Source organism: Alosa pseudoharengus, unplaced genomic scaffold, assembly GCF_046254945.1.
Source record: "Alosa pseudoharengus isolate Yale_2024_CS ecotype anadromous, Long Island Sound unplaced genomic scaffold, YU_APseudo_1.1 YU_APseudo_1.1_scf_5, whole genome shotgun sequence".
Lineage (NCBI taxonomy): Eukaryota > Metazoa > Chordata > Actinopteri > Clupeiformes > Clupeidae > Alosa > Alosa pseudoharengus.
Window position 1 is genome coordinate 4,243,272 of NW_027468837.1, and position 13,089 is coordinate 4,256,360.

A 13,089-nucleotide genomic window follows, 5' to 3' on the forward strand; every position below is an offset into this window, starting at 1 on the left:
TGTTGTTGAAATGTGGTCTGTATATCTGGGGAGTGATTCATTGAATTAATGGCATCTGTGCTCAAGCTATTAAGTCGAACAATGTCTGTCTTGCAGTCTATACAAGAGGCTGCTGAACAAATAGCTGTCAGTAGCTGGTCACCCACCCTGTGTATCTAAAGGACCATACACAGACCCTGTAGCACATCATACACCTGACTCTGGGATTAGTTTTGCCTTAACAGTGATTGAGTTCATTTCCTGTCCAAAGATGGAATTTGGATGTGGATGTTTTGATGGTGTAAGACAAGAACAATGTCTCAAAGCACAGAGATGTTTTAGTGTTAAGTTTTGAGTATGAATCAAAGACATTGACTGTGAAGGGTATATTGGAGTGTGACTGGGTGAGCAGTAATGTAATCCAGTAAAATGTGGGGTAGGTTAATATCTTCTTTGAAAATGCAAAATATATCCTTCCTATATGGGCACATCCATGAGCTCTCTTATTTAAGGAAACATGTTACATGTTTCTTACTCTCATTATCTCATTCACTACAGTGAGCATGAATATGTTCTCCGAATGAGTTTGGATACAGGTAAAGCTAACATGTAGTCACATCTATAATCTACTGATTCTATGTTATTTTGGTTTAACACTCACCTTACCTCTTTTTTTTTTGAAGACATTGATGCATCTTATTGGAACACCCACAGACTCCTCATCCTGTTGATTTTGCAGATGGTATAGAAGAGGGTATAAACCTATAGAAAGTCTTCATTGATTTATTGTTTGTAAATATGTATGTATGAATGTGTGTGTGTGTGTGTGTAAATATATACACAAAATAAAAGTTAAATATCTATAACTATCTGTTAAAAAATGTCCTGAATTACTTGAAGGCATTTAACATAACTTTATGTAAGGTTTATCAGATTATCATGTATAGTTAATACAATAATCTGAATAACTAGGAGATTTCTATTGAGTTTTTTTATTTTATTTTTTATTATTATTTAGATTGTATTCAGTTATGATTCATGTTTTCAAAATAAGGGATAAGGATGTTAATGACACGAGTTATTATTTAGGTAAATTGTTTACATGACTACTCAGACTAAGGAGGAGGAATTTGGGGACATATTTTGGATGGGTGCATCTTGAGAGGTAAAACATGCTGGCTTTCATGTGGGACACTTGATTTAAAAAAAAAAAAATGTCAGTGAACTGTGAGTTGGCATGGATGGAATACAATCACAAAAATAAATCTCATGCTGGGCTAGTTTTGCTGTTTCATACAGTTATTCCACAGGTGTTTTAACTTACACAGTACATTTTACATATAGTTAGGAACAAAATTATTCATAATCCTGGCAAATATTGATTTAATGTTGGTTTTCTCTTGACCAATATGTTTGTTCATTGTTCAACACCCATTTTTTAAATGTTTCACAAAGAAGAATATATGTCAAAGCATTTTTAATTCATAGTCCTCACCAATATAGCTGATACTGAATATTGACCTCAGTTTGAAATCCAGGGTTCTGTTTGAGAAGTATAACCCTTGTGTATAGTAAATATAAATCTTGTGACCTTCACAAATTCAGTGAAACACATGCTTTTTAGCTATGTTCAAGCCTGACCACAGGGTGGCAGGCCATTCTCAAATGGAAAATGGGTCCAACTCTGTTTCTTTTTAATCATTGTAACAACCTTTACTTTAGTTATGTGAATCATGGATAAAGGAATGTATGCGTCTAACGAGCCCATACAAATGAAGGATCTGTTGTCAGAAAAAATATGAACCTAAGAAGCTAAAATTATTGTAGTTTACAAATTGGAGTGATGAAAATGCTGTGTTTTAATGGTAAAGAAAATTATAGTGGGATTGTAAAAGGAGATAGTAGCATTCACTCATACTTTACAGAGTTCTTAGGCTATTTCATCTAAAGAGGCTAAAATGGTACTAATTTCTGCCTTGCATAGCGTGAATCATCTCTATTGACTTGCAGAGCAGTGAGCAGCTATGCCAGCACTCCTTGACTAAGGGAGGTTTTCACTTTGTCAGCTACTGACTGATCTCTTGCTCATCACAGCTCTGTCACAATGGTACTGAGCCACAGCCCTCCAACTCCTAAATAGACGTTTCTGTCGTTAACTGTCGTGTGTCGTTTAGCCTTTGATGTAAGTTGGTGATGTCACAGTAGCTTGAAAAGGCTGATGTCATGAGTACATAGGGTAGCATTAGAAAGATTGCGCCTGTGAGGGGGCCACAGGGTTGGGTTGACAGGTGTTATCGAGGGCCTGGGGGTATCATTTGGGATGAGTCAGTTCCAGGATGCGTCTGTGCAGCAGAACTGTTTTAGGGGAGCTCAGATGTGAGACGCAGGCCAGTGAGGTGGGGCATGATGAGCAAATCATTCTGTCTTGCTGAAGGCTGAGCCAGACGATGTGTCACCATAGTGTTGAGTCCTTAGATACTGGCTTGGCTGCCAGACTGTTTAATTGCATCCGTATGTTCAGAAAATCGAGTTGATTATCAAAGAGGAAACCTGCCCTGGATGCAAATGAATGTTTACTACCAATGATGGTAAAATACTGTTTTTACAGCCATTTTTCACTACTAGCTGTGCTAGGTCAACATGTATTACTCACAGATTCAACTGAAAACTGATTAATATCCTATTTAGATGGGCCTACTAAAGCTCTGAGAACTTAAATGTCTCATGCTGAAGGTGTGTCCACTCAATTTGTGCTGTTTGGAAGTGTGAGGCAATGCTGATCCACCCAAGTGAATCATGCCAGTCATGTCAAGACTCCAGTGCGCTGGAAGTGCAGAGAAAGATGAAAAAGAGTGTTTATCCAAAGAAAAAGAAAAAATTCTGTCAGGTTATAGGCGGGGACAGATGATGTAAAGTCAGGAAGTTGGGACATGTCAAATCAAGGTGTGGTTCACCACTGAAACAAAAGAAACATTACAAGTTTTTGTTTCCGCTGAATCAGGCTACATGGTTAATTTGAACAAGGATTGATTTATTTGCCCCTATGTAGCCTATAATCAGGTTGGATTTCACACTTAAAGTTTGTGAAATCATGCTGATCTTTGCCTCACAGCTGAAAATAAAGCAGATTGCTCTTGTTCATATTGTTATAATATTTGTCAAAAGGAATACACACACACACACACACACACACACACACACACATATATATATATATATATATATATATATAGTGTGTGTGTGTATTCCTTTTATATATAAATATAATACCGGTATATATACATGCAACGAGTGTATGTATAGTAATAAATGTATAGCACAAAATAAGTATCCATGTACAAATAAATGTTTCAATTCTATTACGAACGAAAAAAGGTGTTCGTTTCCAGTCAATTCGAATGGTCATACTATAGGAGAGCTTGCGGAGAGGCGTCATCTAATCCAACTTTTCCCTTCAATGGAACATTGCGCAGGCGCAGTCATTTCGAGCAAGCAAATACTCGAGGCTGTGGGAACTAAAGCAGTTCAAACACCCCTCGGCACAGGCAGCGTGCACTTGATCACCAGCCTCGCAGAAGAATTAGACAAAGTAACACAAAGGTAAAAGTATGCCGGCTACTGAGAAAGATTTGGCAGAAGACGCCCCATGGAAAAAGATCCAGCAGAACACCTTCACTCGTTGGTGCAATGAGCACCTGAAGTGCGTTAACAAGCGGATAGCAGACCTGCAAATCGACCTGGGCGACGGCTTGAGGCTCATTGCCCTGTTGGAAGTCCTGAGCCAGAAGAAGATGTATAGAAAATACCATCAAAGACCAACCTTCAGGCAGATGAAACTCGAAAATGTATCTGTCGCACTTGAATTTTTGGACCGCGAAAATATTCGCCTGGTATCAATCGGTAAGTAGCATATCCCAATTTTTCGCATTTTTATTTTGTTTATTTTGTTTCAGTTGTTGTTTCAGTTTCACTAACTCAGACCCAACACGACATAGATAGTTATAGCTACTCGCAACAATTTCAAAAGTTTGATGGCAAGGTTAAAGTAAATTTAGGATGAGGAGTCACCTGTGCTGTCACAATTAGGCTGCCCCTGCACACCTTCCTTAAGAATTGGCCTAGTCAACTTTTAACTAGGGAGGAAGGCTATAACCACCTGCTTTGTAGCTTTGGTCAAAATGACCACGGTCCTATTAACGGTAAGGAAATGGGGCATGGAAGGTAGGGTAGGCTACCTGTGTTCGGCATGTCGTTTTTTTTCAGATTCGTTTCTTAAGTGTCTGGATTTCACTGACAGGCTACATTGAAACTTTAACTTGTAGCTCTGTGTTGTTACATTGCACGAGGTGCAGTTACAACTTGGTCTGCCATGTTGTCAGCTAGTGACCTGCTTCACCCACGTGAAAATGTATCTGTCAATAGTTGCGATTGTGTGCAAGGTTTTTGTCCAAGAGAATGAGTGAGGGAAGGATGTTTCAGCTCTGCTAATTAATTGAAGACAGAAATATCAAACAGGACAAGTTGTCCATTAGGTTGGTAAATAAGCTACCACCATGGTCTTTTCCTAAGACCTATTAGACCTAGGCCTACCTTTTTTTTTATCCTCAGGCAATGTTTTAGAAAAGGGACATAGCTGGGAACCTGACATAGCCTACATTAGGCTACAGCAGATTGTAAATGCTGCACCTGATTCAGCACACGGTGATTGGTCCGAAATAACTGCAAGGACAGGTGCTTATCTTGTTTTTGTAAAACAAGGACCAGTTGACTTGTTAATTTTACAATGGTAGACAAGAATCACCTAGGCAACATACCTAATCTATCTCAAGCCTTACATCGACAGGCTTTAACACTGTAGCCATCACTGTTATCGTGAGTGCCATAGGCTACTTTTGAATGAAGGTTTGTATAAGGATGATTTTAGTTTTTGTTAGTGCTTTTTTTACTCGAGTTTACTGGCCTACCAGTTATTCAGAAATGAAAATTGTAAATTGCTTATCTTAGTGTCACATCACTGTAAAGAAGTGCACAAAGATTAGACTGAAGCGTCCTAATTGAAAGGACATTCAGTGATTTTATTCCAAATACTTAAACAAATACATTGAGATGAGCCTGAAATTCTAGTGCTTTGTTGGACAATGCACCAGTCACCATCACAGTTGACCTCTTCTTGGACTATTTACGATAATCCCTCCTGAACAACTGGTGAATAGCCCCTGTTTACTCAGGAAGAGGATGGAAGGGTTCAGCAGATGAGGATTTACACAGACACATCCTGAATGATACCACCTTCCTGTCCATTGCCTGGCTCCATGGTGTTTTTACAGCTCTCTGTGTGGTAAATATAGATGAATGCCAGCAAGAGTGGTGATCAATAACCAGGCTTTTCACTTGGCCATTATGGTGCATAATGGTACAGTAGGCTACATTCAAGCAGCCAAAGCATAATAAAGCTGGCTAGTTATCATGTTTGTTTCTCGTACTATTGTTTGACTAAGGCATTAGGGTTAAAATTATTAGGAAGGTTAGCATTGTAATCATGTGTCTGTGCTATTCCAGACTTTATGACTGAAAATAATGTGGTTTTCATTAGTCTTTTAAATACCAAGATGGCTTGTGATGTTGGTTTTGAGTCTCCTTGGTTAAAGCTGAGTCAGACTTGTAACCATAACTTAACTGACGTTGGTGGGCTGGAGTTTCCAAAGTTATACAGAGAAATTACCAATAAATTGACTGGAAGAAATGAACACTGGCATTAAGAGAGTGAATGAACTCCGTAGACTCAGGCGGCTGGAGGGCACTCTCCTCCAAAGCCTGTTACTATTTGTAGGGCCATGAGAAGTCCAGTCCTGTATGAGGTGAGATGGGAGGTAATAGTGGTTAATATGGGGTGATAATTGTTGATATTACGTCACTAACCTCAGCCAAAGTCCTTTAAGGCAAGCTTTGCCACTCGCTGGCCGTTTTGGTAATGTTTTCAGGCAGTTATTTAACACTAACAAGATCAGGCCTTTTTTAAAGGAATAGGGGGCATACATAACTCCAAATAGAGAGGTCATATTGGCATAAAAAAGTCTGTGTTTAAATCTGGATAAAATGGTGTAAAATGAAGCAAAAAAGACATTTACATGAACTTGCTCACTGCATAGGCACCATGGTGGAGTGGAAGTAAACAAAAGACAAAATGTCAATCATGCTATTTCCAAAAATGCGATTGGTTACTTTCATGTTTTTTGGTTTGGGAAGGGGCGGAATATGTGTAGACAGCTGCCATCTTGGCATTACGAACTGTCCCCGTACATTTCTATGGGGTTGACATTTCTAGTATGTTTCACAAGATGATGCTCCAGGTGCCTAGAGATAGGGGGGAACTTTTTTCTCTTAAAACTGAATGTTTCCCGCAAAGTATTTCCTGTGCAGTGGACTCTGTCTGGAGCGCTGAAAGCTTCCTTTGTATGGAGCCACTCACTGTGAAGCTCTCAACCAGACTAGAGTGAGATTGTGGGCTGTGGTGGTTGGCATGGAGCTGCGAGATGTTGTGCCTCCCTGTCAAACAAATAAAGACAGGCGGAGATGAGGGGTACCCAGGTAAGGCAGAAGGGAGACTGAGCAGGATGGCCACCCATATGCCTTATGACCTCACCTACTGTACTGTGATTTTCCACATTCAAATATCCTCACAAGCTGTTTCTCCTGTACTTGCTTGTTTCTCCTTATGAGAATTTCCTCTCTGGGTTGGATTGAGCTTAATCACATAGATCAGTTTAATTCACAGAGGTCCACAAGGAGATGTTTTTAGTTTTAAAGTTGGACATGAGTTACTTGGGCCATTTACAGCACAATTGAAATCCGCATCAGGCTTAGCAGTACTAATTGTAGGGCTATACGTATACGTATCTGTCAGCTGTTTCACTGAATTTATATACATTTTCATCTTAACAAATCATACCCAAGTATTAGAAGACGGTGTATGGAAATAATTTGCACAGTGTTCTCAAACAAGAAATTCTGTCTGAAGTCCTTGATCAGCAGTGTTTCACTGTTACATGATGAAAGACATGAATTGGAACAAAGAAGTCTTGACTGAGGCAGATAGATAGATAGATAGATACTTTATTGATCCTCAAGGGGAAATTCAAGACATATGTTTTTATCCATCTAGCCTTGACTGAGCGTGCACATCAAGCTATATCAAGATACAAGAGGAAAGATGTATACCACTCATTCATTACATGTACTCATTAACAAGCAAAATGTTAATTCATATTCTCTTTACAATGGTTGCACCAGGGTGCCATGGTTGTTTATATATAAGGGTGTGCCTTGTGCTTCAGTGTCATATTTCTGTGCTGCTACTGTTTTTATCAACAGTTCCTTTTCTATCTGTCAGTCAAGTAGTACTGTTAGTAGTAGTGTTAGTTTAGTAACAGTTTAGTATTGGTACTAGTAGCATTATGTGTTTTTTTTTTCCCTTTAGTGTACACACACACACACACACACACAGAGAGGTATAGTGGAGCAACATAGTCATTTTCAAGCAGGCCCTTTCTCTTTCTTGGCTGTCTCCATTCTCCTGGGGATACAACTGAGGCAAGAGGCCCCATCATGTGCACGAATCATACAGCTCTGGCATTCTCGTTAAGACCAGCCCTGTGAAGGAACCCCCCAACACACACACACACACACACACACACACACACACACACCACTGATGCATTTATGTCACACTTGTACATTTATGCAGTGTTGTTGATTATTCAATTACTAAGCTCACTTGATTCAAGTCCAGTGACCATGCCTTATCATGCATGTTTGTTTAAGATTTATTCTTCATATCAGTCAAGGTAAGATATCTCCACTCTTGCTTTCCCTGTTAAGCAACTCCCAATGAATACATCTGCTTTAAATGATCTCTAAAGAGGCAAGCTAGCATTGATGACATGTTTGGATGCTCCCCAGCCTTTTAGTCAGTTTGCAAGTAGTCAGTCCTGTTAGTGGATTGCACTTGGCCACACTGGCCTGTCTTACTCCTTTGTGAATTGTAGGAGAGGAAGAGGAAGTGACCTAGGGTTGACAGACAGGCCACACCTGACTAGACCATTTTAGCCACGACCACAGGAAGACTCCTACGTGGAAGAACCCAAGACAGGAAGGGATTTTTCTATAATATCTGCAGAGGTGGAAATGCCTGTACTACCATGTCACATATTGGCCATTCCTCTCCTCTTGGTCAGATTGCAACACACTTCAGCATTGTTCAGTGACATCTGAGGGTGAAATACCTTTACTGTGTTAGTGAGAACAATTGTACAGCAGGTCTGGTCACTCCAGGATACATGTTGCTACTCTAACAGAGGGTTGCATCACAGCAGTACAACAAATACATTGTACTGTCCTTTCCAGGTGAAACTCTCACTTGCCATACCTTCAGTTTCAGTATCAGTTGACAGGTTAGGTTGTCACACTGGTCCATGCTCTTGTAGAAGCCAGTTCATCTGCATTAGGATGTGTTTTGTATCCATCTATGTTCCCACGTTGTGTAGCCATTGAAAATAATCTGCGGGACTCTGTACCTTTTCAGTGTGGAGTTAGTGTTAGGGTTAGTCTCAGAGGAAAGTGCTAAGAACCTCCCTTTCACAGCTAAACATTTTTACGTTACCATAGCATTGCCCAACAACAATAATATTCACTGTCATGCTAGGCCACAGATTGTGAGGAATGTATTTGCCAGAAAGGTGATGTCTGCCTAGGAAAGCCCTTTGCTTCACTGCCATTAGCCTGGATTACAGACCTGAGTCTTACCTCACTTCCCTTCTCCTCCATCGTGTGTGTGTGTGTGTGTGTGTGTGACTGTTCTCATTTGTTCATCTGACTGACACTACGCTTTCCCCATCACTTAACTGTTTCCATTACCTTAGTGCTGACCATATTCTGTTGGTTGGATTTGGCAATAGACGTTTTCCCTCCTAAAAAAGAAGAGAGAAATGTCAGGTCAGGACAGCTGCTGGGTTTGTATGGTAACCAGGCAGTGAGGTGGTTTTGGACTGCTGGACTGAACCCATGTGGGCCTGAGTTGGCATCAAGAACACTCACTCCAGTTCCAGTAATGGCAGAAATCAATGATGAGCAACTATTCACTATTTCACAAGTTCACAAGTTTCACTATTTGTTGGGGTATAGTTGTCAGCCTTTTGGTGAGCTGATGAATTTAAGATGTTGCGTCATCCTTACCATAGTAGTGAATCTCAGCATTGTGTGCTGGTTGTAATGTTGACTGGTTCTTGGACTGTGGCAGTGGGTTGCTAACCTAAAAAGTTAATGTTTCACTGTTCTGTCATACTATCTGTACAAAGGCTCCTTTTGCACTCTCCACAATGAGGTAATCAACTTTGTTGACAGAAACCCCTCCCCAAAAGCCTGAGCTGGAGCTGTTCTTGGATGTACACATTTTCCAGATGCTTTCACTAAGATACCGGAGCAGTACCTCTTCACTTACAGGCCAAAATGCAGCTTTACTGCAGGTCACGTCTCTGCTGAATCTGTCCCACAGGACCGACAACATTGTGTGTTTGTGTAAGCCCATGTGTACATGCATATTATGAAGAACTAAATAAGCATCAAACAAGTTGTTCAGTAATCTAATTTGTCTTTATGGAAATGGCAAAGGGAATTTGGGTGTGTATTTTTGGCTGTTGTGCCATTGTACCCTTGGAACTGATGGCATACTAGTAAGCGCTGTGCTAGCAATCAGCATTAGAGGTGGCAACACTTTATCAGTATTCTCAGTGATCCTGTACCCATTATTGGTATGTAATGATTTGAATTGGAGAGCAGGCATTTTCATGCATCAGTAGTTTTATTAGTAATTGTTTTTGTCTCATTTTTCTGTACTGTCAGTCGTGGTGCTAGAGGATGTGTAGATATTTATACATTTTATAAAATGCTCAATTGGAGCTGGAAGACATCAGTTTAGGAGTTTAGGAGGAAAAGCTTCAAAGCTGTTGTATGTCTTTAAAAATGAAGGAGACATTAGAGGAAGATCAGCACATTATCTGAGCAGCTTCCCATGTGGACATTTTGCAATGTTTGCTTTCAGTAAGAAAGTTTGATTTAACTCAGCAATGCATGATTCCAGTCTGGTGTTGAGTGTTAAAATACAAAACATACTGCTATGGATGGTTATCATTTGCAGTAGTTATTTGTCTCTTATCTCGTAAATGGATCAACAGATTTTATTTTAAAATGAATTAGTATTGCCTTTTTAAAAATGAAAACAAAAAAAACTGATCCCTTTAAATTTAAACACCTGGGCTTAGCCTAATCCCTCTGACTTCACCTTGTGTTTATCTACTTTGGTGTTTGTTCTCATTAACCATTGCTATCTTGAAAATGAAAAATTGAGACCAAGAAGTGCCCTTTGTCCATCAGAGACATTAGTCAGCTGTGTCACACAAAGGCGTGTAGTGAGGGGTATATGTTACTCCCTGCATGTCTGAAAGCTACGCTGGTTTCTGTATGTTTTGTATTCCCCTGCTCCCACAAAGGGGGCTTCTGGGGTTACACTTACCTCCATAGAGGAGCTCTCTGTATACGGCCATCAGAGTGTGTAACACAACACCGCTCAGGAAGGCCTTCCACTAGCTATCTGCCAAGCCATTAATGCCACATCAGTTGTGCACAGAAAATGCCCCAGGAAGACTAGCATGCTCTTTGATTCCTTGTTTGTTTGATTTCTCTTTTCTTTTTTCTTTTTTTTTTTAATTGATAACCAGTAGGCCCTCATGTTGTTCATATAAGGATGATTCTGAAATACTGATACTGGTGACTTCGGTGATCCTTATAATGTTTGCAAGGAAATTGCTTGTCATCGACAAACAAGTCACACGTTCTACTACTCTACTACTACTACTACTACTACTACTACTACTTAATGTGAATTATGTTCCATAGCCAGTTGGAACAGAGTACAGTTGCTAACAGGAGTAAGCCTTTTGTTTTTGTCATAGCAAAAACCCCATATTTAGATGGAGAACTAGGTCATTTTCTGAGCTATGCATCACTCTTTGTATGACTCTCATCTGTGTTGTGCAGTTAATCAGCAACTGTGCATGTTTGCTAGAAAAGCATTGCTGTAACCGCATGTAAAATGTTTTCCTCTGGTCTTTGTGGCGAATAAAGGATGAGGTAAATGCTGGGGAGGACAGACTAAGTGGCTGAGCGAGGTTCCCCTTGGCCAAGCAGTCAGAGGCTATGTGGTGGCACAGGGTACCAATTAGAAGTGCAGAAGAAGCTGAAAGCGGAGAGGGGTCAGTTAAAGACAAGATGCTAATCACTTTTCTCCCTCACACTCCAACTCCCTTTATGAACTTTCCAGGACTGGCCACTTAAAATCCACTAAGTAAGTCTAGTAAAGTTGAGACCCATCCCAGATGCCCTCATCTCGTAAAATAGGTTATTGACAGGGATGATATTCCAGCTATAACTCGGACCGCGGCCTTGTGTTGAGCATGGGAGGATGTAAAGCACACTCAGTCATTATATCTCCCAGTGTTTGTTTTTTTTAAGTATATTTTTTGGGCTTTTTTATGCCTTTAATTAGACAGTGGAGAATGACCGGAAGTGAGTGGGAGAGAGAGTCGTGGTGGGATCCGGAAAGGACCACAGGGTGGGAATCGAACCCGGGTCGCCGGCGTATGGTGCAGGTGCACACACACACACACACACACACACACACCCTCAGGTGAAGCTTCTATGAATACTTCAGAACTGTGCGGACCAATCAGATCCTCTGCGGCCTTTATACCAGATGGATAGATGATCAACCATAGGTATGTAAGCAACAGTACCTAGTCATTCAGGCCACCTGAGCTCGCTTCACTTGTTTGATTTGGTTTAGCCTACAATAAAAAGCCTGGTGCTAGAGAAGCGAGACATTTAGATGTTGCTATCCCACCTGTTTTACAAGATATTGACAGTGCAATAACTTGAACAGAAAATGAACAGAAAACAGCAATTAAGGCATTTGTCGAGAAGAAGGTTGTTTTGGCTGTTCTCCCTACAGGACTCACGGTCAGCTGATTGGTTAGGTTTATCCAATTTTGTGCAGAGCCATTTTTCCCCCCTTATCGGTTGAAACGCCCCATAATCAGGTCCCAATGCAAGCAGTATCAGGCCCACATTCTGAATAGAATTGAGTATGACTATGTCAGGCTATGTCATTCAGTGACCAAGAAGGCACCTCCTAAAGGTAGTGGGTTCTAAGGCAGAACAAGGTAGTGGGTTCTAAGGCAGAACAAGGTAGTGGGTTCTAAGGCAGAATAAGGTAGTGGGTTCTAAGGCAGAACAAGGTAGCGTGGGCCATTCTAGCGCTCTGCTCCAGTCAGGCCAGAGCTCCTCACCCAGCTGTCATGGCCACAACAGAGCTGTGTGAGTGCTATCGCCCTCCTCCAAAACCTTTCACTTCCTCCAGACACCCCCACAGCTCCCTCTCTGACTGAGAGTGTGTAATTGAGATTTATGCCATAAACCATATAAACCATCTGGTGGCCTTCCAGCAACTAAATGGGAACATCTTATATGCTTTCACCAGAAGTGATGTCATCTCCTTGAAATAAGTGTGCTGTAATGAAGAGTAGTGGAGATCTCAAATGAGAAACATTGGTGTTCCTGGGAATTGCACTCCAGCGTAGATGAAAGGGAGTTGATGTTCCCATCATAATGCAAAGGCATGATGTGATTGCAGGAAAGAGTGGGAGGGGGGTGGAGGGTGGAAAAGCCGTGTAAGGCCAGTGCCTTGGCCAGGAAAACAAGCCTGGCAACATGTTTCAGTTGTTTTAATTTCTTCTGTTCAGTGGGAGTTAAGAAAAAAACCCCATAAGAACAAGTAAGGGCTCACTGAACAGCCTGTCACCTCCTGGATCCTGATGCAATCAGAGAAGTGTGATTTGACACACTTAAAGCTCCTGGCTTTAAATGCCTTTCCATACATTCATGAGCCATACATTGAACAGTACAATCCCAAGTGCAATCCTTGTTCTTGGTGTCATAAAACAACTTCACTTTTTCCATGTGCTCCTTTTTTGCAGTCTAAGATCCTCCTTGTATTACCCT

General features: G+C 40.8%; 1 protein-coding gene across 1 annotated transcript in view; it reads left to right on the top strand.

Moving 5' to 3' along the window:
- Nucleotides 1–3,469: 3,469 nt before the first annotated feature.
- The window catches only part of flnba (filamin B a), a 62,542-nt gene continuing 52,922 nt past the window's right edge, over nucleotides 3,470–13,089 (top strand). The window contains exon 1 of the mRNA XM_076269300.1: nucleotides 3,470–3,879. Within this exon, the coding sequence (XP_076125415.1) occupies nucleotides 3,588–3,879 (292 nt within the window). The 5' untranslated portion in view covers nucleotides 3,470–3,587. The remainder of the gene's footprint in view (nucleotides 3,880–13,089) is intronic.